Here is a 23,979-nt window from a genome sequence, read left to right as displayed (position 1 = left end):
GACATTTCCCAGCACTGTTGCTCAGTGGCTCTCCGGTTTTCTCAGTAGCTGCCTGCCCACCCCGCCTCCACTCTGCCTGCCATCCTTCCCCACTCTAGCTCATGACACAAGAAGCAGACTGAAGACTCTACATGTAGAATAAAGAACACTGGAGTCAGGGTGGGGACCTTGACCATTTCACACTGTAAGGCCAGTCTTAAAAGGCCATTATGCAAGGTCTGCTTAGATTTGAAAAGTCGCCATGGAACCGTTTCCTGGAACTGGGTGATGCCCCCAGAGGCAGCGACTTCACACTGAAAAGTGGGTAGGAGCTAGCTAGTTAAGGGGTGGCAGAGGGAGAGTTGTTCTGAGGAACATTCCAAGAAGAATAGGCAAATCCCCCAAATGAGCCTCTTGTTGGTAATGGTCCTCCTTCTCCTTGGCAACTAGCATATCCTAGGCCCCCAGTGGGAGGTAACAGCTTCCCAGCCTATGAGAGCAGGCAGACAGTGCCTCTGCTCCCACAGGACATGCCATATGAGCCAATTATCTAGGTGCTTGGGGATGTTTCCCCCTCTGGCACATGGAATTCATACTGCTTCCTAGGACCGTCATAATGATTCAAGGGAACAGCATTCCAGGGTGGTTGACGGGGGATTTAGACACAGTACTTCCCATTGGTTTAGACACACTGCACATCAGTGATTTAGACACAGGGTACACCAGTGAATGGGGGCGGGGTTACTGTCTTCTTGTCCTTTGCTGAACTCATTGCTGTTAATTATGTAGAGATGTTAGCAAATGGAAGGGCTCCATGAAGGATTCCTTTCTTCTGTGACTGAGGTCGAGCAGACCTGTAGTCATGTTTACCAAGTTGTCTCTCAAAAGCTACTTCAGAGTTTCCAAGCTATGTGACAGCCACAGCCCAAACATTTGCAGCAGTGAATGATGTGATCCTCAGGGCTAGCCTGGGCAGTGGCTGGGTGGGGCCTGGGAGTCAGAAGAGGGGCACAGAGCCAAGCCATGCCTGAGGTGGCAGGGAGGAAGCACTGGGTGGGGCCTGGGCCTATGTACACAACCGCACCTACTAGCCGGGGAGTAGATGTGTTCAGTCACTGAGTAGAGGCCAACTAGTGAATCTTCATCTCCCTGGGAAAAGTACCTGAGAGGCAAACAGGATGGCCTGGTGGAAAGCCTGGGTAAGTGGGCATAATCTGGGGAATTGGGTCCCTGTACAGTGCTGGTTCATGAGCACTTGGTGGGGTTGGGGGAAAAAAGTAAAGGCTGAACCTGCTAGGCCAAGTCCTGATGAGGAAGCTGAGAGAAAAACAAAAACAAACAAACTGCCCATGCTTAGAAAAGTTACTGCAGGGATGTAAAAAGCAAGACAATTCAGAGTAAAACAATTTTTTTAAAAAAAAAAGAAACCCTTGAAATGCAAAGAGGGAGACTTCTTCAGGGAAAAGGCCACTTAGGAGAAGGGATCCTGTGGATGGGTGCAGTGTGCATTTGTTTGTGCTTGGAGAGGCTCCAGGAGGCTGCCCCTTGCATGGGGTAGTGGTATGTGAAGCTTTGGAGAAAAATCGCACTGTGTGGTTTGAATGTTCTGAGTAGGTTGGATCTAGACCAGAGAAGCAGCCAGAATGGGAGCATCAAAGGCCTTGAATAACAGGCTAAGGAACTGGAGCCTAACTTGTGAAAAATAGGGGGCCGCTGGTACACTTTAAGCTAGAGAACACTCTGGGGGACACAATGCCATTGGAGGAAACTAGCAATACCCACAGATCAAGGTATGAAAGGGAGTAGACTCATACCAAAGTGTACCAGTGCTTATTTATCAAAGTCGGGAGAAGGGGGAGTTGGCAGCAGGGCCTAGCTCAAGGGAGCCATGCACAGCTGGAACACCACATGGGCAGTCACAGAGCTGCACTGATACACACCTTCCTCATCTCAGCTGGAAGGCTTTCAGAGAAAGCAGAGGCTCTGGGACACCAAGCAGCTTGCTCAGGTTCCTTGGACAGCAAGCTCAGACTAGAAAAGCCAGGTCTCTGCAGCAGCCCTCGGGCTCTTTGTAGTCAGAAGACTCAAGCTTGTCCAGCTTCAGGGAAATTTGTGTAGCTGTGTCACCACCCAGAAATAGCTGTAGGAGTGGATGTTCTGGGCTCTGGACAGATAGGACAGACTAGAAGGCAGGGTGGAAGGAGCTGTCATCCTGACCCTCAGGGAAAGCAGCCAGCAGCCAGCACAGCGGCTGTCTCCAGTTTTACAGCAGCTGCTGGTGCAGGTGGACACACCTGCAAGATCCCAGTGTTAAGCAGTTCCTACCGTCCCATCCTGGCCCAACTAGCCTGATGATGCTGGACAGGGATAAGGACTAAACTCTTGGGGACATGATCAGAGGATGATGATGCTGGCACTCTCAGAACCTTCTGTGTGGAGACACTCCTATGTCATCTCCCATTCAGTATCAATAGAGCCTCACAGCAAGGCAGGTAGCCATGGCTTCACACACAAGTGAGGAAACTGAGACTCACGTATACTAATAGGTGCCAAAGTTGCCACATTTGTTAAGTGTTTGGGTCTGGGCAATCTGAGCCCAGATGCAGACTCAGTCATCCCAGACCACTGACCCTTGGGGGAGCTGACTTGGCCTCTGTGTCTGGCTGGGCAGCCAGTGAGAACCAAATGTCCTGTGAGCACAAAACTGGATCAGTAACAGGGCTGAAGGGAGTGAAAGACAGTCACAGGGGGCTGTCTTCAGAACAGATGCCTCTTGTGGCCCTCTTGATGAGGAGCCTGTAAAGGAATCAGGTGAAAGTATGGCAGCTCCTGCGTGCCCATGACAGAAGGTGTTCTGGACACAACATCCAGGACTGCCTGAATTACCTTTTGCCTGGGAACATGTCTGTCTGGACTCACCAGCCTCAGGGTAGCTCCATCAGGAGCCTAAGACTGACTTCCAGATCTCCAGTCCAGACAGTGTCTGATCTTTGGCCCCCAGAACATTGCCCTCTTTCTAGAGAAACCTCAGCAAGGAAAGTGAGACAGATTTCTCAATGTGTTGATATTCCAGCCAGCTCTGGGGCTGCTGACAAATACTGGTCCCTGAAATATATGGGAGATGCTCCTCAATCCATAGATCTCTGAGGCCAATTCGGAGCAGGGAGTAAAGCTAGGAAGTGAGAACTTAGATGCTCCCCACCCATACTCCCAGAAGACTTCCTTGCCTATGGGTGAGGCTCTCTGCAGGGAAACATTCCAAGAAAACCCAGTGTCTGGGGAAGAGTGACTCATCTGTAGAGTGGGAAGAGGTAGACAGAGCTCAGGTTCTGAGTCAGGCTATGGGTGAAATGCCAGCAACACCATTTACTAGCTTTTCCACCAAGCCCAGCCTCCTGGCCTGTGACATGGAACATGCTGGGGAAGAGGGTAAGCTGTGCACTTTTCAGAGGGGATGTTCAAATGGCCTTCTAGTAGTAGCAGCACATGGCCTCCCAAGGACTAAGTGTGTGTGGACAATGGGGCAGCATCTATGATCACACTGGCTCACTGGAGAAAATTTTCCCAGGAATTATTCCCAACAGTTCCTATTATATGACATGGTACGATCGATGGAACGTGAAGATCTATTTCTGGACATGTGAAAATCAAGCAGAGGCTACAGAGAGATGTCTTGTTTCTTACTCAAACGAAGGACCCTTAAGGATATACCATCCTCGGGGACCTGCTCTATATTTTCAGGATCTAACCTTGGATTTGGGTTAAAGGATGGCTACATGAGTCAATGCAGAGAGAAAAGGAGAGATGGGTGGCAGATGCTTGAAAGGAAACATGGGGAAAAGGAGGGAAATGGGGAGTGGAAGGAAAGAGGAAGCGGGGAGGAAGGGTAAGGGGGGTAAGATGGTATAAGGGTTGTGTAGCTCGGACAGAGAAGTAGTGAACAGGTGGGCTAATGAGTAAGTAGGAGAGCAGATGGGTGGATGTGGACAACTAAGGAGCTGTTGAGCAGGTGAGCGAATGACCAGGATGGATTTCACTAATCTTCGCTCCATTTGGAGGACCTGGGTCTCCCTCATTCAGTTCTGCCCCCCAATTCCTTCCACTCCTTGCCACTCCTTCCCCTAAAGCACACACTAGAAAGTCTGTCCACCCTAAGCATGTGATAAATTATACTGTACACACATATAAGTGGCCCTGGCACATGCCCTGGATTAGAGGCTTGTAAGACAAGGGTCTTTGGACTTTGGTTATCAAGTTTATTTCATAATCCATTGGGCATCCTACAGTTCTTCCTAAATGTAACCCTCTGCCCAATATGATGATCCTGTGGCCTTGCAAACTACATGAGCCTGAGAGATATATGCCCAGCTTGGCACCTGATCCTCCGAAATACCCCACACCTCATCACAGGAAAGGCCAGGACAGGCTAAGACCCTTCCTTGCAAAGAGAAACCTGTGTCCAGTTCCCCGTTTCCTAGGCAGCCACTCAGCTTTTAGAAGTCATTCCTTACAAATCCATTTCTACCCATCCTGCTGTACAGAGGTGCATATGACCAGTCTGTGACCTGCTCTCAGTCGACAGGTGGTTTGTGTGTGTGTGTGTGTAATTTATTTTTATTTTATATTCGTTGGTGTTTTGCTTGCCTACATGTCTGTGTGAGAGTCTCAGAGGTCCTGGAACTAAAGTTATAGACAGTTGTGAGCTGCCTTGTAGGTGCTGGGAATCAAACTAAGGGTTCTCTGGAAGAATAGCCAGTGTTCTTAACATCTGAGCAGTCTCCCCAGCCCTGAGGAAGTTTCTTTTTACAAGCTCTGCTCCCAGCCTCACCTTCCTGCCAGAGAGGTCAGCCACTGTGCTACAAGGCTTCATTGGTCTCAGTGCCCAGGACAGGTCCTTAGCCTAACGGGGTGCACATCCTGTACATCCCACAGTGAGCAGGCCTGGCTGTTTTGCAGATTGAACAGGAGGGTGTCACTGTGAAGGGCAGTTCTCACTTCAATCCAGACCCTGATGCAGAAACCCTCTACAAAGCCATGAAGGGGATTGGTGAGTAACTGTGGCCTGGCCACTGGAGTCCCACACCCTCACATCCCGAGGAAGGAGATACCAGGGATACACAGGCATAGATTGTGTGCCCATTTTATTTTGAGTGACTCCACTAGTAGAGAATCACGCCAGCTCTGAGATGGGTGACTTGTCCGTTCTCAGGTGACAGTGACAGGGGAGGCTGTCGATCTGAGATCTCTCATTTGTAAAATGGCTGCAAGCACTCTGGACATACTGTGTCACTGTGATTCAGAAGATGGATTGGCACAGGGCCTGTTGTGGGCATGGGGATGGGAGTTTAGATGCTGTACCAGGGGTACCAGCCACATGGATTCTGCAGCTTGTTCTCTGCCCAGTGTTGGCTGTCCAGATGGCCAACTGCTTATAGCACCACCCTTGCATGACTGAGTGGAAAAGGACTGGTTTGTACTAGGACTTGGTCTCACTCCAGTCACCCCTTAGCTGGCTCTGCCTAGTGAGTTAGGGCAGTAAAAAGAACGACCATTCCCAGAGGTGCCTATACCAAATTCTCTCTCACACCCACTACTACCTATGAAATCTGTGCCTCCCACCTGAGCAAATGGGGCTTCAGGAGATGAGCCTACTTGTCCATGGCCTACAGGGCAGGGGCTCAGACACAATGGTCTGGACTTTTAGTCATGACCTTGCTCTGATGCGACTAACACAAGGGAAGAGATTTGAATACATCTCACTTGGCCCCACTTCAAAGGCCCATGGACGGTGTCCAAAGGCCCCGTCCTTGGTTTCTGTATTATGACATCAGGTCTGAGCCACACCCAACTCTGTGTAATTTGGAAGTGGGGAACCAAGAGGTGAGCTAGCTGAGCATCTTGTTTGTGTCGTGGAATTTAGGCATCCAGGGCTATTCTGGTAGCATGGTCCCAATGCCCAGCCAGCAGGCATCTCCCCTCTTCCCTCCCCAGCCTTCTCCCCTCTAGAGGTAGAGGGGATTTTCACACTGTACACCCCTGCAGGAACCAATGAGCAGGCCATCATAGATGTGCTCACCAAGAGAAGCAATGTGCAGAGGCAGCAGATTGCCAAGTCCTTCAAGGCTCAATTTGGCAAGGTAAGCAGGGTGGGGCTGAAGACTGGGCAGTTCCTCCAAGGATGCACATATACTCACAGGAGACATGCATTAAAATGATCCTTCAATTCATCTGAGGTTGTTTCTCTGGCTGTTCTGTTTTATATGGTAGACCATGTATCATTTCTTCCCCTATTCTTTTTCACTGCAATCCTCAGTTGTCCTTCAGGATCCAGCCTAAGCCCACTTCAGCATTGTCTGTTCCCACTACTTGAACTGACCTCCCTCTTCCCTGCTCCCCGGCAGTACATGCCTGGCTTCCTTCTGTTCCACAGCACAGACACATGCTTCTCTTGTTCATTTACATGTTCCTCATCTCTCCTGTCACCAGGCACTCTAAGAGCACTGTGGCCAGGAGTGTGGAGGTATGCACTGAATGCCAGAAGTTTGTGCCTAGACATGAGTGCCTAGACTGGAGTATCTCGCTCTGGACACAGATTTAACACACACACACATACACACACACACAAACACACACACACACACACACACACACACACACACACACACACACACAGCAGTGATGAAGTGTAAGTAACCCCCAAGTGAAGTGAAGCCACACATTTGCAACTCCTTTCCTTACCCCTCGAAGCTACACATTAATCTCTGTGTTCAACATCAGAGAGGTTGAGTAACTTCCTAAGGTTCCAGAGCCTGTAACTGACAAGTCTGACAAATCCCTGTACAGATCAGCTGAGAGTGGCCTGGTGGCTTCTTGTAGACACATATGACCTTAGAAAGTGACAAGTGTGAGATGGAATCTTGGGATCCTATTCCCTCTTCTCTCCCTTCTTCCCTCTTTCCCTCACTTGGTTTTTTTTTTCTCCCCATATTGAATCATTTGCTGATGTTAAGCATGAGGCTGCCACCCCCAGATTGTGCCATCTTGAAAGCAATGGCAATTCTATTCTCTCGAGTTTAGAACGTGCCCAAGATTGGACTGCTGGCAGAGTTGTCACACATCTCTTTCACCCCATAAGCAATGGTATGAAGCAGAAGTTCCATTATCCCCATTTAATAGGCACTGATGCTGATGCTTAGAAAGGCTAAGGTCCTGGCCCAAGAGACCACACCAGCATGACAACTCTGTCACGTGTAAAGGAAGAAAGGGATCTTCAGACCAGGCCCCACCTGCTGCCTGTACTTTTCTGGGCTTGGAGGACAAGTCATGTCACCTTTCCTTTTGCCTGTCTTAGGACCTCACTGAGACCTTAAAGTCAGAGCTGAGTGGCAAATTTGAGAGACTCATCGTGGCCCTCATGTACCCGCCATACAAATACGAGGCCAAGGAGCTGCACGATGCCATGAAGGTACCCCACTTTGCCACATGTTAGAATGGCCACCTGGGCCCCAGCTTACCTAACGAATGGGTTTGCAACCTGTTCAAACAGCCACCCAGCCGTGGGGCTGGCCCAAATCAGTACTTCTTAGAACAGAGCTGGACCAGGAGGAATGCAGGGGAGCCAGAAACCCATCTCGGCGGCCCCAGTCACCCTTTACTTCCCACCACTCCTACTACTTTCATAGAGTATGCGGTGTGGGAGACCCAGAAACTACAACCAGTCCCACGTAAAGGATACTTTTGTGATCTATGCCTTTTACAGCTATGCTCTCAATCCCACCTTCAGGCCAGGGTTGGCTCACTGGCAGATGAGTATATTCTTAAGGATGGCAAGGTGGAGCTGCCTGTGTGAGACCACCCAGCTAAAGGGGTGCTGAGACAGCTGCCCCAATAGCTGGCACAAGAAACAAAGAAGGGGATTCAATATCATCCCCCGCCCCAAATGTAGGCCACATCAAAGGAGGACAGAGCCATGGCCATAGAGAAGGCAGAAAAGGCAGAGCAGGAGACCAAGGGCAGAACACTCCAGAAAACATAGAGGCTTCTGTCCCCAGGGCTTAGGAACCAAAGAAGGGGTCATCATTGAAATCCTGGCTTCTCGGACCAAGAACCAGCTGAGAGAGATAATGAAGGCATATGAGGAAGGTAAGGAGGACGCAAAGATGGTGGTGTAGAAACCCAAAGCTTTAGCAGCCTGATGGGGAATTAGGGTCAGGCAGTTCCCAAGGGAACTAGGCTGTATTGGAAAGAACTCTTTGGAGGGTCTTCTCATACAGGTCCACCCAGTACCTGAGTGCCAAATTATGTGCTCAGCAGTGACTGTGCACAGCTCAGACATGGGGAGAGAGAGATGTACCCAACTGAGCTCATGTCCCTAGGGGCTGTGGTCGTACTGGGGAACAGAGGCAGCAATGGGCCTACTGGCTGCACATGGTCTATGCCAGAACACTGGAGAGGGTCATCTGCTAAGATCGCCCTGTGCTAGGGGAGCCCTGACACTCCCTTACAGTGCATAGCTTGCCAAGCAAGCAAAGGCCAGCCAGCCCTCCACGTTGTATACCTGGCCAGGGTAGTCTGAAGGCCCCGGCTTCCCTGAACCTGGTGATAAAATTGTCTCCATCCGAAGGCCTTAGTGTGGTTCCCTGGCCTGGTCTGTTTCTCCCTTTAGCTTGGTTGTGTAGTTATGCCACTCTGGGGTCTGAATGACTACCTAGGTAAGACTCTGCCACTTTGACATCTAACTGTATATGTACACCTTCTGTGCCAAAAGCGTGTCTTCCTATGGGGAGAAGTGTGGGAACTAGGTATGGGGGAGGAAATGGGTGCTGGCAGGCCCTGGGTCACACACTGCTCATACCTTTGATTCTGTTTTCCTGCAGACTATGGGTCTAACCTGGAAGAAGATATCCAAGCAGACACAAGTGGCTATCTGGAGCGGATTCTGGTGTGCCTCCTGCAGGTATCACAACCCAGGCTCCAGGACTCTGTGGCTTGGGCCCTGGCAGCAGCTCTTGAGCAACGCCTCTGAGTGAAGGCTGGGCTATGGGGAAACCCAGTGGTCTGGGACCACTGGCTGTAGAATGGGTCCTGACTGCAGAGCCCATGCCTCTCTTTCCTTGACATTTGTGTGGCCCCAGGCCAAGCTAGGCCTAGCGTAGCCCACTGAATCCACCATTCCAATCTACTCCCAGCACACAAATGCCAAAAATGGAACTTGGCAAGGACAGCTAGCTTGCAGGCCTCACGGCCAGGAAGCAGCCGTCCTTCCCTCCCTGCCCCTGAGCCCTGCTGTTTCCTCAGAGTGCCTTACAGAGTGATTTCCCTGCCTTACAGAGTGATTTCCTCTGGTCCTAGGGCAGCAGAGATGATATAAGCGGCTTCGTGGACCCAGGACTGGCCCTCCAAGATGCTCAGGTGATACTTGCCCTGGCCTTACCGCCTGAATTCTGAGCATCGCGTCACGATCCCCTTTGCCAAGGGAGCCTTCTTTAATACAGACCCCACTTTAAAGCCTCCACCTTGTGGTGACTAAGGAGGAAAGTGAGACTTCTGAGAAGCTCAAGGGGGGGGGGGGGATGGAGAAGCTAGGGAAGGAGCTAAGGCTCTCTTGGCAGAGCCAGCCACTCTGAGCCCAGAGCTCATTCATATGCAGCTCTCTGTGTATCTGTCTGTCGGTATAGTGCTTGTTACTCTGTGTTCCCAGAGCAATGGTGGAAGGAGCATTTCCTAATGTAGCTTCTGGCCCTAGACAAAAAGAGCCTTGAGTCAATGCTACTAGTGGGACAGGAGCTCAGGACAGTGAGCCGCCATACTGGGCTGAACAAGTGAATGCAGGCTGACTCGTAGCCCCAACTCTGTGGTTCTGGAGTTCTCTCTCACCTCCTCTGTCGCAATACTAGGATCTGTATGCAGCAGGCGAGAAGATCCAAGGGACTGATGAGATGAAATTCATCACCATCCTGTGCACACGCAGTGCCACTCACCTGATGAGAGGTACGGGCAGAGGGGGAAAGGCATGGGTACATGGCACCCTAGCCACATGGCCCCTCCTCCTTTGTGTGGAAGGACTGGTGTATAGTCTTGTGTCACTAAGACATGGGAAGAGAGCCATGGGGGAGGCAAAGATGGCCTGCATACATGTGGAGTATGTAATCTATATGTCCCTCGAGTGTTCCGTATATCTCCATATATGAGTGTTCTATGTATCTCCATAGTGTTCGAAGAATATGAAAAAATTGCCAACAAGAGCATTGAGGATAGCATCAAGAGTGAGACTCACGGTTCACTGGAGGAGGCCATGCTCACTGTGGGTAAGAAGGGGGATTGGCTTCTGGCACGTGAGCATCCACAGCCCAGGAAGGTGATAGCAAAGGACTGGATCTCTACCCAAAGGACACCTTCCTCACCCCCAATGCTCTCAACCTGTACCCTTTAGCCCAGGTCCCTATGACCACAGACAGCACTTAAGAGTCTCAGTGTGGCCTGCTAAGAATTATTCTTTATGCTTTCTATACAGTCCTCCATGTGGCATGAGTGTGTGTCTGTATGTAAGAGTATGTAAACATGGCTGTTACCACAATAACTCCAGGACCAGGGCCCAGTCCTATCCACATATACTACTTAGAGAGCATCCGGCTTGGGTTCCTATAGCCCTGCTCAAGGCCACCTTTCTGGGCCTAATCTAAGTACCAAGTCACTACCTTATTTGCTACTGAAGAAACGAGGGTGTGTGATCTGAGTCTCAACCGAGAGAAACATGGCAAACTTTGCCTGCAACAGAAAATGGAGGCAGCTTACCATAACTGTTCACAGCACATCCTGGGTCTAAAGCTGAAACCGTATGGGAAGATTCACAGTAGAGCAGAGACCTGTGACAAGCAGGACAACCTTCTACCATAATGGATCTGAGATAAGGACTCCCATGCTAGGCACTTCCCTCCATCCCAGGCTTACCCTGTGTGGAGGTCAGCAGCCAAGGTCTCCTCTCTCTATCCCTATGTCTTCAGTAGCTATTAACACCTGAGGTTTTCAGGCCAGCTCTGGTGACTGTGGTAAAGTTTATTCAGTTTATTCTATGTTGCAAGATCTAGACACACCTTCTGATGTCACCTAGAATTCTACCCATACACTCTAAGTACTGATGCCTCCCAAACAGCAAAGGTGTGCAGGACTACACTCTGTGGTGGGCAGTTCCTGTACATTTTTTTTAAGCCTTAGTCACTCCTAAAGTCACAGATGTGTCAGAAGGTTGAGTATCAAAGTCAAATAGAATCAAGGCAAAGTTTACACACATTCCTACCTCCCACACAACCCACACTCTCACGGCCTTGGAAAACACCATCTCCCAATAACAGATGCCACAGTCCATAAAATTACATCTATTGGAAAGAAAAAATTGAGGTCCATTCTCCAGGCCACAAGTCCTGGTGCCTTAGTCCTTAAAGCCAAGTCTCATTACACAAAAATTCAAAATGTGAGGTCCCCCCTCACAGGGAACTGAGACCTGTACCCACCATTCTGTGGCAACCCATGTGGAGCCATGTCATCAAATTCTTTATGAAAATGCTTCCTGAATGTGACAACTTAGAGATGGCCTCAAGAAGACCCAAGTGGGTGACTCCAGATGAGCCTCGCTGGTGCCCAGTGCTTTTCACGTCTCACCCTTTGGCCGGGCTGGGCTTTTGGAGATGTGCCCACTGCCCAAGGCTCTGCTCCTTGCCTCACCCTCTCTGCCTCACACAAGACCTTCTTTTTGAAGCTAGGTGGCACACAAAGGGACATGTCAACCTTTACGCAACACTAACCCTTAACACCTACAGGAACACATAAACAAGTACAAGTGTATGCAGCACTACCTCCTGCTGTTATTAATAGAATTTTCCTGTTTGCCAGTGAAATGCACTCGGAACCTCCACAGCTACTTTGCAGAGAGACTCCACTACGCTATGAAGGTAACTGTGCGGGCTGTGGCCTCTGTTCCAGTCAGCCCTACGTGATGCCAAATGCACAGCCAGGGTGCTCAGAGCCATTGCTGTCTGAACTCTGGGCTTCCTTTGCTCTAGTCTTTCATGCATCAGAAAGGTTTGCATTCTCAGAGGGCAAACTAGGCCTAGGGAAGGGAAGCCACATCTCCGGAAGGTACATTTGAGCAGATCATTGGCAGGGGTTCTTTGAAGGCCTCCTGAACCTTGACACCTCTGTGAGGTCCATCTCACAATTGCCATCTTAAGTGTGGTAAAACTAAGGCTTGTCCAAGGTCTCATGGCTGCTAATTGGTAGAGCCTTTGCATCCATTTTGAGCCCATCAGGTTATATTTTTCATTGCACTATACCTCCTCCTTGAGAACAAATTTGTTGTTGCAGGCCCTAGGCAGGCAGAACTGGAACCCCAAAACCCTTGACGTGGACAGACTCTTGAGACATTGCCACATCTGGCATGTCAGTTTTCTTACCCATGATCAGGTGCTAGCTTTGCAGTGTTTGTTGTTTACAAGGCTGCCCTGGCCACAGAAGTAGACACTCTGCTCTTTACAAGTAGAGTTGTTGGGAACTGGGACTAAACTGGAGGAGGGACATTTAAAGTAATTATAAGTGACTAATGTCAGGGCCCATCTTCTCTAGTACATGATGCTGGCACCACCTAAAGTGAGACTCATACCATCATCCCTGAGCCCTCTGGACGCATCGTCCTGTGAAGGAGAGAGTGTGCTATTTCCTTGGTCGTGAAGCTCCGCCTAACTCACTAGTTGGGTATGAGAGAGAGCCAGAAGGTCCTACTCTTGAAATGGCCAGCTGTGTAATGCTGACAGTGATGCTACTCAAAGAACTCTTCCTGGAACAGGGAGGGTCCTATGTCCAGAACCTGAGGCAGTATATCAAATGCATACAGCAATCAAGGCATTGGGCTTCTAATAAGAAAAGGTGCAGCCAGTGAGTGAGGAGATTGAGAAAGAGAGGCCCTGTGTGGTGGGCTGTAGATACAGTTCAGTGCCAGAGCACTCGCCTAGCATGCACAAGACCCTGGGTTCAATTCCTAGCATCACCAAGGAAAAGAATTTTGAAAAGCAAAAAACTGTCACCAAAGCTCTCCTCTTGGCATTTTCCCCACGGAAGCAGAGGCCATCCCTGCACTTCTAGCCCTTTATAAATTCCCCATGCAGGTCTGTCCTTCATTACAGAGGTAGAGAAGAAATGTGAGACATGATGGCTGATTGTCACTGTTTCATCCAGGGAGCAGGAACGCGTGATGGAACACTAATAAGGAACATCGTTTCAAGGAGTGAGATTGATTTAAACCTTATCAAGGGTCAGTTCCAGAAGATGTATGGCAAAACTCTCAGCAGCATGATCATGGTAAGACACAGGTTCCCCAGTTTACTGCCAACTTGGCATTTTCCCCTCGGAAGCAGAGGCCATCCCTGCACTTCTAGCCCTTTATAAATTCCCCATGCACAGACTTTCATGGGACATGGGGTGTTATGACTGATGTCACAGGTGACCATCCCTTCTTAGTGGGAATCTCATGCTTGTACTGGGTACCATGGGGCATGTGCAGGGACCAGGCAGGAGGGAAGTGTAACTAAGGGTGTAGCTGGGGAATATGTGGAAACTAAAGGAGCTCAGAGGGCTGCCCTTGTCCCAGAAAGTGGCTTTGCATTTGAGCTGTAGAATATACCAAAGCCTTACAAAAGGAACCATTTCTGAAAGGGTAATGGGAATAAGTAGTTTTGTAGAAATCGGGAATCCCTCTCAATCCAGATCTTAGGAGCCCTAGTAGAGAACTCTCAGGTCCAGTGATGACCCAGCTACATTCAAGTAAGTGAAAGTCCCAGGTGTTAAGTGTATATGGATGGTAACCCACTATGACTGAGACCAACAGCCTGTCTGGAAACTAATGCAAATTGAGACCCTAACAATCTCATTACCAGAAGTCAAATCATGGCAAGTCTTTCTTAGCTACTCAGTCAAGTGGCTACTTCTCCTACCAAGGAGGATTGTTGACTATATTTGAGAAGCAATTCATAGTTTACAACATAGCTGATCCTGTGCATTTGCTGGTTCAGATGATCTAGGACCAAAAACATTCAGGAAAAAAATGTGTCTGTATTGAACACATACATACTTTTTTCTTGTTATTGTTCCATGAACAATATGGTATGACTATTTACATAGTATTCCCATTGCATTTGATATTATAAATAATCTAGAAATTGTTTAAAGTATAGGGGGATGTGCATAATCTGTATCCAAGGCCAGTGGCATTCCCTATCAGGGACTTGTGCATATACACTTTGGTATCCATGGGGTCTTGGAACTATTATCCCTTTGATACTGAGGGACAACTGTATATTTTAAAAATACTGCTTTAAGAGCTTTCAGGCAGGATGGCATCAGGGAAGTGGGCAGTAAGACAGAAGAGTTGGAATTATTATTTGTTGTATTTTAGTCTTCACAGACAACTTGTGATGTGACAGGAGACTAAGCACAGGCCAGCTCATGCTGCTGCTAAGTCACCCACAAGGTGCACCTCATCACAAATAGCATTTTACAGATGAGAGAAAGGGTCATGATCCAGGCCTGCAGTACCCACGTTTCTCTGCCCCATGATCTATGTGACTCTAGGTTCCTTGCTTTCAGCCATGGCTCCCTAATGTGCACTAACAGGTATTGGATACATGTGAATCATGTTTTATAAGCGAATGGCTCTGTACCCCTGGGTCCTGGGAGATGCATTAGGAAGATCCCTGGGGCAGTTGACTGTATAAGGAAACTGCCCACAAGCATTTCCTTGTCTAAGAGGTTAGGAGTGGCCCTGTCTCTGTGATTCATTGCCCACAAGCACCCCCCCAACTTAGCTGGACAGGGAATTAAAAGGAGACTCAAAGGACTAGTCTGAAATAAGGAAGAAAGAAGGGTGGCATTTCATATAACTGTGGTATAGGAACCTTTGAAGGCACAGGCCCCACCCAAGGAGCACAACTCTTAGTCATGGTAACCGAAGACCAAGGACAATATCCCAAACACCTGCCTCTAACCCACATGTGCCTCCTTCCTGCAGGGTGACACCAGTGGTGACTACAAGAATGCCCTGCTGAACCTTGTGGGCGGTGACCCCTGAAGACATCAAAAGAACAAAGGCAAGAAGTGTGAGCCACAGGCCCTGCTGCTTCAACCCCAATCATGGCTGGGGTGGGATGGGGGAACACCTCACCCAGCCTTTAGTCTCTGTCTCCCAATTTCCAGTGCTTCCCACCCAATGCTTCTGACCCAAAAGGTGAGGCCAGCCTAGATTCATCTTTCCACCTCTCCCCCCTGAGTCATTTCTAGGTATTGCACAATGCCCACCCTAGCATTACCTCTGACCAAACAGAAACATCAGCATGAAGGAATCAGCAGGAACTTGTGGGCCATTCCTTCCTCCCACAAAAGCTCCTGGGCACAGGTTACACCAATGCCTTGCCTCTGATCCGTCTGCTCAACCAGGGTCTTTGGAGAAGGAGCCAACATGAATGGATTTCTAGCAGGTGTCTTAGCTGATAAGTTTCAGGAAGCCAGGAGGAGTATGTAAGAGTACTGCTATCTTAGAAAACACAGCATGGGAACTCAGAAAGAGCCATATCCCTGCCATTCAGGACGTCTGTAACTTTCATTTACCAGAAATTGTTAGGCTATAGGTGAACGAAAATTCTTACACCATCCTAATAACACTAATTAGACTATAAATCAGTCCTGACCCAAGTTCACTGTAGCCTGGGACACTCAGGCTTATCCAGGCATTGGCCAAATCAGCTATTCGCTCCCTCCATGGTGAAACTTGCAGAGTAGGAAGGCACCCAACCCTGAGCACGAATCCTGTCCTCTTCCTGTGACCTCCAAACCTGAAAAAGCTGGGAGAACTCTTGCTAATATTTGTTGGGCTTTCAGAATCATAAACATTTGTACTTTCAAAAAGTCTGTGGGTTTGTATGGGGTATGTGCCTGTGTGCTGGGGTGAAGGGTGTGTCTGCCAGGACAGAGGTCAATATCAAGTTGTCTTCTTCAATTTCTTCTCCACCTTAATTTTTTATTGTTGATTTGTTTCTTGAGATAGGGTTTCTCCATGTAGTCCTGGCTGGTCTGGAACTAGCTCTCCAGACCAGGCTGGCCTCTAACTCAGAGATTTGCCTGCTAGGATTAAAGATGTGGGCCACCCTATGTGGCTCTCCACCTCATTTTTTAAACAGAGTCTCTCTGTGAACTTAGAGCCCATTATGTCCACTAAGCTTATTGACTGGTGGGCTCCTGGGACCTGCCTGTTCCCATTCCCCAGTGATGAGGTTAGACACAGAACCCATGCCCAGCTTTTATGTGAGTGTTCGGGATCCCAACTCAAGTCTATGTACCTCCAACCCATTGTCCCAGTTTTATCTATGGACAGAGTGATCAGAGTGAGAAACAGAGCCTTATGGGGAGAACTTGTGGACATTTCCCTAAGGGAATGCTTGGAGTAACATGTGTCCAGTGTTGCTCTGGGGACAGAACTTGTAAATGATGATAGTTTGCATTCCCTTCCCAGTTTGTAGCCCAAATTCCAATCTCTCAGGGCTAGACAGAACATTAAAGTAAGCTGATCCCATTCCAACCTGAAGCTTTTCTGTGTTCTACAGCATTTGCACACCCAGGGTGATCCTTGCTGAACTTGATATGTATAGGTTAGACTTGGCAGCATCCAAAGATGAGAACTTACTGGTTTCTTGGATGGCCCTGTCTTTTTCCTGTTAGTATGTCTGTAGACCCCTTCCTACCTAAGCCTAAATCTGCCCCATCAGTCTGCCCCATCGTGCTCACTGCTCGCTGTGTTCCATCAAGATACAAAATGTTTGTTCTTTCCCAACAATGGTTTGTCAGAAGCAGGCTACATATTCTATTAAGGTGTATGTCCAAGCTAAGGTTCTGTAGTCCTTCCTATTGTCCCTCCTAGATACTGATTCTAGCCATGGTCTCTGGACATGTTCTAGTTTGCAAACTCCAAAGAGGCCCCAAGGGTAAAAACACTTCCTGAAATGAGAGGGCAGAATAGAAAAAGCATGGGCTCAGCATGGGGGAGATGGGTCTGGCTCTGCCATGCTGGCCCATGACTCTGACCTAGTCACTTTCTCTGCATGTGTTTATTTCCTTACCTGTCAATGCAGGTAGGATCCTGTATGCCAAACAACCCTGGACCAGAGGTGTAAACCATAATTTTCTAGTGCTCACAAATTGTATAGGTCAGGAACTCAACCATGGAACAGAGACAACAATGCCTTATCTCTATTCCTGAAACGTCTGGAGATGTCACAGAGAAAAGCTAAAGGCTGGGACAACAGCAGCAGAAGACTAGAAACTTCCACCCCTGGCCGGGTACCTGGAGAGTCATGGAAGACTGTGCCCTATAGCTCTTACATACAGCCTTGCTGGCATGGCAGCCTCAGGGTGGGAGAGTTCTTTGGTAGCTTAAATTACCATAATCACCTAGTGGGCAAGGAAGACACGGTATTGTCCTCTGTGAGTCATACGGTAGCACTTTCCTCAGGTCCCATTGATTAAAGACATCACATGGCAACCCATCTTCAAGGACATGGGACACAGACCTCATCTGTCAATGGGAAAATGGTCAGTTGAGTGGTTGTATTTTAATTCATCACTAGCAGGTCTCAAAATATGTCTGCTTGTCTAAAAGGTTGATGTCAGTAGGGCTGGAGTAAGCTCTAGAAGGCCTGCAGGGCCAGGCCTCAAACTGCACCATCAGGTTATAGGGTGGCTGAGAGTCCAGAGAAGGCTTCTGGGTTAAGAAGGATATAAGCTGTTTAGGGTTTACTAAGACAGCAAGTCTTATAAAGAAAACATTTAATTCAGGAGGCTCTCCTACAGTTCAGAGGTTCAGTCCACTGTGGAGGGGAGCATGGTGTTGTGCAGGAGGCTTGGAGCTGGAAAAATAGCTGAATGTCCTACACTTTGCAGGCAACAGGAAATTGATGACTGACTGTCACACTGAATGCACCTTGAGAAAGTGACTTCAAGGCTCACTCCCAAAGTGACACACTTCCAAGAGAAAGTGATGCCCAGATTGAAGGTGTGCCCTCCAGCCTCAAGGTCTGGATTAGAGGCGTGTGTCATCCAGCCTCCTCCAACAAGGCCACACTTCCTAATAGTGCCCCTTCCTATGAGTTCATGGGGGCCAAACACATTCAAACTACCACAGAAGCTACAGGCAATGTAGCCTAGTGCACAGGAGCCCCCACATCAGGTGTGTGCTCAACTGTGAGCACTATAAAGAACACACACCTTTTCCTCACTGCTCTGGGTGCTTGAAAACCCAAGGGCAAGGTGTGATCGCTTCAGTTCCCAGAGGGACTGTCTTCCCAGTTTGCAGATGGCTGGCTTCTCTATGTCCTAATATGGTTTGTCCTTTGTGCTCACCCATGGAGGAAAAGAATACCCTCTGTCTTTCTCTTCTCTTATGTCACCAATCCCACCAAGAGGAGCCACTCATCTGCAAAGGCCCCATCTCAAGTGCCATCACACTAGGAGGGTAGAGGACTTCAACTGCAAAGATTCAGTCTACGACCCTACATTGCTGAAGCATGGCCACTGTATTAACAGCTGCGGCAGAGTGTGTCACCTGGATTCTGTCCTGGGTGGTGACACTTTTTTCCTTTTTAAGAGGTAAAGTCCTACGTTCAACCTCCATTCAGTGCTGAGTCACTGTCTGCCCAAGTGGTTTAGGAAGAATTGGGATTTCCCAGCATTACAATCTTGTACCCACCAGCAGCTCACTGGGTGCACAATTTGCACAGATTTTGTGTGGAGATACCATGTCCAAGTTCATGCCTCACAGAGTAGTCTGTTTTAACATGATCACACACACACAAAAAAAAGGTCATGTTTCAGAGAAGAGGACAGGAGGGCAGTGCAGTGACAGGAGGTCTCTTTCTTCCCTCCATGCTCTCAGTACAAGACCTTTGGCAACATGGAGGGACTATATGCTATCACCACCAGGCGGTTGTATTGGGTATAATTTAGCACATGACCCTGATAGTGGCTAGAGATTGAATACACCAATAGCCTCCTTGGCCCTCCAGATCATTTCTGTTGGGATAACCTTTGGGCCATGTTGATCAATCTCATTCCAAAGACACGGTTGCAATCACTACGTGGGACTTTAAAAACACACCTGGTTTAAAGAAACATTAGGGTTTGCTTAGCACAATTTCAGCAAAGGAGGAAAATGGAATTATGACAAGGACTCTCTGTTTGGCCAAACTTTAGCCAGCCTCCTGTACCTTCTCTGAGGCCCATCCATGTGCTTTTCCAATTCCAGCTGAAGCAGCAACCCTCCATCTCTTCCAGTGTGACACTCTTCCCTGGTGACATCTGAACACTCTGGCCTATCTTTAGCAAGAGTCCTGTTTGGTGGCTTTTGTCAGAGTTCCCTTTACCCCTACTGTGTCCAGAGCTAAGAAGGATCTACGTGAGGTCTCTTTTCTCTTCATGAGAGCCCTGAATAGAATCTGTTTTTACAATCTGTTTTAGCCATTGCCCAGTTCGGGTTTCTCTATGACCATGGGTCCTCTCTGCTTGTGGCCTAGCCATGACTCTGTCTTGGTGCCCCTGCTTCTTGGCTCTCTCAGAGAGATAACATATCTTGGGGGGGGGGCGCTCCAGCCTGCAATCAAGGTGTGTGACTCCTTTAGAGCCTGATTCATTTTCCTCCATTGCAACATGAACTGACCAACAAGGGCTGAGCTGGTTACAGGAAACTGAACCTATGTCTGTTCTATGGCTGTGATTTGTAACATCCTTTTCTGTCTGAAAGATCTTCTAGTGGCTTCCCATAACCTTTCAGGAATTCCTTTCTGCTTAAGCAGTCCATAGAAGATAGCCCTGCTGGCAGCCCAATTACACAGTATTACTGTTATGATCCCATTTGTCTCAGAAAAACCGAGTGCTGGGAAGGTAAGAACTTTGGCCTGTTCTTTTTCAATATTCAGTGTCTGAATTAGTTTCTTTTCTATTTGCTATAACCAAATTTCTGAACAACTTAAGAAAGATGCGTTTGAGCCCATGGTCCAAAGGGTTTGGTCCATGGCTTCTCAGTCCATATTAACTTGAGCAGAGCATCATGGTAGTCGGAACAGATGTCAGAGAAGGCTCTAGCATTGTAGCAAGCAGAATGAGGGGGAAATGAGGCAAATATCAGCCAAGACCCCCTATGACCTATTTCTTCCAGCTAGGCCCCACCTGCTCAGCTTTCAAGAACCTCCCAAATGACACCACCAACTTAGGATCAGGCAATGAACACATGAGACTTTTGGGATAATTTAGATTCAAAACATCAACTATGTCTAACATACACCTGGCATTCAGTGAATGTTTTCGAATAAACAACAAATACGAGTATAGAGTTCGAGAACAAAACATCTCATGGGTGTTAAATGGGGTCAGTCCTTTATGATCTCCCATTCTGGGGGAATCTCTGTGGGTCTTCGGCCAGCCCAAGCAAACAATAGATCAGAGGCAGGTCTCAAGGAAATGGTGGCTGCTCTTGACTCTTTTGATCCCAGACTGTTTCTGAGCCTGCCACTGTTAGAACCCCTTGAGAAGGCTATGCCAGTTAACCAGTCAAGGGCCATGACCAGAGCCATCACTCAGCACTGGTATCATGCTGTGGAGGAGGCAAGAATGGAATGTTGGGCTTGGCCTACCTAGTGTTTATTCTTGAGCCACAGAAAGATTATCTTTCCTGAAAGCTGAATACTTGGGTAATATCAGGATCCTCTTGGCAAGAAATAAAAAGGGGGAATAAATTTGAGGTCGGCCATTCATTGTTACCAGAACTCTGCATTCTGTGTGGTGCCAGGTTGGGGCTAGGCCAGGTAAAATGTCAGGAAAAAACTTGCACAGCTAAAGACTGACTCAATACTTGTCAGGTGGGCAGGGTGGGAAAGAACATTCCCTTCTGGGAAGAAGCAATGCAAGAAGCAGAAGGGATCTGGTCTGTCCCAGACACAGTAATGGAAGGGTGTGTTCAAGTCCACAGAGATAGTATGTTGCCAAAGATAAAGACAGAGGTGTTAGGCAAGTGAATGGAGGCTTAGAGCGTTCCCTCCGATGGTAGGGATAGACACAAGGTGCCTTCACCTGGGTTTGGGAGAGATTCTGGCAATGATATAGCAACCCTGCAAGCAGAAGACCAGGCCTAAAGTCATTGCCATACTTGCAGCCAAACACTTTGGGGTGCTGAGGAGGCTAGTCTAAATCATCCTCATCCTAGAAAACTCTTATAAATGGGATGGTACCCCAAGTCTGTGCACTCCTGTCCCCTTACTAACAAGCAGGCCCTAGGAGCTATGGCTCCTACAGAGACCTTAAGTATAAATCCATGTGTAAGCCCCAAGCCTAAGCCAGGGGCTCCAGGAACTTTCATGGCTCCCTCGAAGCAGGAGGTCAAGGTAGACCCTGCCTAATGCCTTAGCAGCCTGTGTTTTTCCCATCCCTCTGCCAGACTACTCCTAGGTCTGGACTGGCCCATGAACTACCATCTGGTGGAATACCAAGACCACCTGCTTAGTAATTAGGGCTTGCCCATCTGTGTGATGGGCTGTGAGTTAGACTCCTGTCAGTGTGCACCAGTCCTGAATGCTCAGGGTGCCTGACACTCAGTATTGAGCAGACACAGTCCAATTAGTCTGTCTAAGTAACTCCCTAGGACCCCAATTTTGTAGACACATTTTCCTCTCCAAATCTCCGTATTTCTGTTCCCAGAATGCCTTGCTACTGAAGCATGTTGTTTGGCCGGGGTGAATTGTTACCTCCCCATAGATACCCCTGTCTCTGCTGTCTCTGGCTCCTGACTGCTAAATTTCTCATCCTGAACTCTTCCCTACCCCACATCATAAGTTGGCACTAATTGAAGATAATGAGGTCATCCTCCCCCTGCCTTCTGGTGTATCCATAATGACTCATAAAGCCTTCCTTTGTCCACAGTACCACACTGAACAGCTAGGGAGGGCCTGGTGCAAGATACATCCCTGGGTAAAGTGGCACCAAGCTGGCCTGGAAACCTGCTCTCACAGAGCCCTCTAGTGGTTTTATTTGACCTTATTTGATCGGAACAAAGACTAAAGCCAGAGGGAGCCAGAGCTAAAGCCATTTATGCAAAAGTAATCTATGATGAATGAAATGAGACTGGTAGTTGCCTTGGGGACAGAGTGATTCAGCAGGAGTCAGCTGAGATTGAGACAAATGCTCTCTCTGAAGCACTAGTTGCTAGCAATGTCCCAAATCTTACAACTGGTGTGTGGCAAGAGTGATGTAGGAGACTTCAGATTAATGGATCTGGTTATATGCAGGCTACCCAACAAAAATGAAGCTGCTAAACATACACATGCAGATTGTGTGGGCTTTTGTGTGGATAATGTCTGGGAATATAATCCTGAGTAGTACTGCATTTCCATATACATTTCTGAAGGTGTTCTTTTCATTGGGATTGACTTGAATCTGTAGGACACTTGGGAACAAAGTCATCTTGACAGGAAGTGCTCCAAACCCATGACTACAAGGTGTCTTTCCATTTGTACAAGTATCCTTTAATTTCTATCTATGCATGGCTTTTGGTTTTCAGAGGACAAGTCTTGCACCTTTTTTTTTTTTTTTTTTTTTTTTTTGCTAATTTTTGGTATGCTATTCTCTCTGATGTTGTTGTAAATTTCCAGTTATATCTCACTTATATTTATATTTGAATATAGAGTGTCCATTGCTATTTTATAGAGATACAGTTGCTTTATTTTTAATTATTATTTGTGTGTATGTACATATTTTTGTGAGTGGAGTTCAAGTGTTGACCTCGAGATCTTCCTCAACCAGTCTCCACCCTAATTTTTGATAATGAACCCAATGCCAATTCTGCTAGACTGGATGCCCAGCAAGCAAGTCCTAAGGATCTTTCCGGGATCTTCCCATCTCTGTCTCCCCAGCACTGAATCACAGACTTTCTTCTTTTTTCTTTCTTTCTTTCTTTCTTTCTTTCTTTCTTTCTTTTTGTTTTGTTTGTTTGTTTGTTGTTTTGTTTTTGTTTGTTTTTCGAGACAGGGTTTTTCTCTATTGCTTTGGAGCCTGTCCTGGAACTCACTCTGTAAACCAGGCTGGCCTCAAACTCAAAGAGATTGCCTGGCTCTGCCTCCTGAGTGCTGGGATGAAAGGCGTGTGCCACCAACACCAGGCTTCACAGACTTTTTTATACATGTGCTACAGGTTGAACTCAGACCCTTACATAGCAAGCTCTTTACCCGCATGCCATCACCTCAGCTACAAGATACAATCGATTTCTAATGCTGGTCTTGTGTCTACAAATTTGCTGGACCTGTTCTTAGTGTGTGAATGCCTGTTGTAGCAACAGGCATGTACCACTACACCTGTGCTACTTATCATTGATGTGGATATTACACAGAAACTTTTTAACTTAGAAAAACAGTATCTGTCTAACTTAATGTCAATAATTTAAGAAATGTTCCTTCGCCTTCCTTTGTGTTTGTCATCAACACGTTACATACTTAGGCACTGCAAGTTTATCATCAACACTTTAGAGCTACTTGTTTAGGAAGTTGTCCTCTGAATCAGACAGAGTATAGAAAGTTATAAGAATACTTTAGACTACACATCTTTACATTTAGTTACATAATGGCATTTATGTGTTCTTTACTTCTCTGTGTGGATCAGAGCTGCTTCTAATGGCCTCCCCTTGCTTGCATTTTTCTTTTTATAGGTGTTTTGGTCAACTCGTTATTACCTCCAGCTCATACTGGCACCCCAGGTAGCTGCAGTGTTAAGTAAATTCTATAACACTAGGGAAGGTCCACTAATGGGAAATTCATTCATATATTTTGTTGTCCAGGCATTTCTCTTTTATTTTTTTCAAGGATGATTTTCTAGGCATAGAATTCTTGGGCAGTGGTCTTTCCCCTTTTTCCCTTTGACTATAACATC

The 23,979-nt window shown here is 47.7% G+C and overlaps 1 protein-coding gene across 1 annotated transcript; it reads left to right on the top strand.

Moving 5' to 3' along the window:
• The first annotated feature begins 1,039 nt into the window (after positions 1 to 1,039).
• On the top strand, positions 1,040 to 15,927 carry LOC127238314 (annexin A8). The gene is made up of 12 exons (XM_051206884.1): positions 1,040 to 1,178; positions 4,936 to 5,026; positions 6,022 to 6,116; positions 7,331 to 7,444; positions 8,031 to 8,121; positions 8,856 to 8,935; positions 9,331 to 9,390; positions 9,876 to 9,969; positions 10,191 to 10,286; positions 11,869 to 11,927; positions 13,207 to 13,329; positions 15,035 to 15,927. The coding sequence occupies exons 1-12, from the start codon at positions 1,158 to 1,160 to the stop codon at positions 15,092 to 15,094; spliced, it is 984 nt and encodes a 327-aa protein (XP_051062841.1). The 5' UTR covers positions 1,040 to 1,157; the 3' UTR covers positions 15,095 to 15,927.
• Positions 15,928 to 23,979: the final 8,052 nt, after the last annotated feature.

The sequence above is a fragment of the Phodopus roborovskii genome, unplaced genomic scaffold, assembly GCF_943737965.1.
Source record: "Phodopus roborovskii unplaced genomic scaffold, PHOROB, whole genome shotgun sequence".
NCBI lineage: Eukaryota > Metazoa > Chordata > Mammalia > Rodentia > Cricetidae > Phodopus > Phodopus roborovskii.
This window is presented reverse-complemented; position numbering and strand designations above follow the sequence as displayed.

Excerpts from the sequence above, each read along its gene's own strand:
- LOC127238314 (XM_051206884.1), top strand. The coding sequence starts at position 1,158 with ATGGCCTGGTGGAAAGCCTGG. Across the intron at positions 5,027-6,021 it reads CAAAGCCATGAAGGGGATTG|GAACCAATGAGCAGGCCATC; the intron begins GTGAGTAACTGT and ends ACACCCCTGCAG. Across the intron at positions 13,330-15,034 it reads CTCTCAGCAGCATGATCATG|GGTGACACCAGTGGTGACTA; the intron begins GTAAGACACAGG and ends TCCTTCCTGCAG.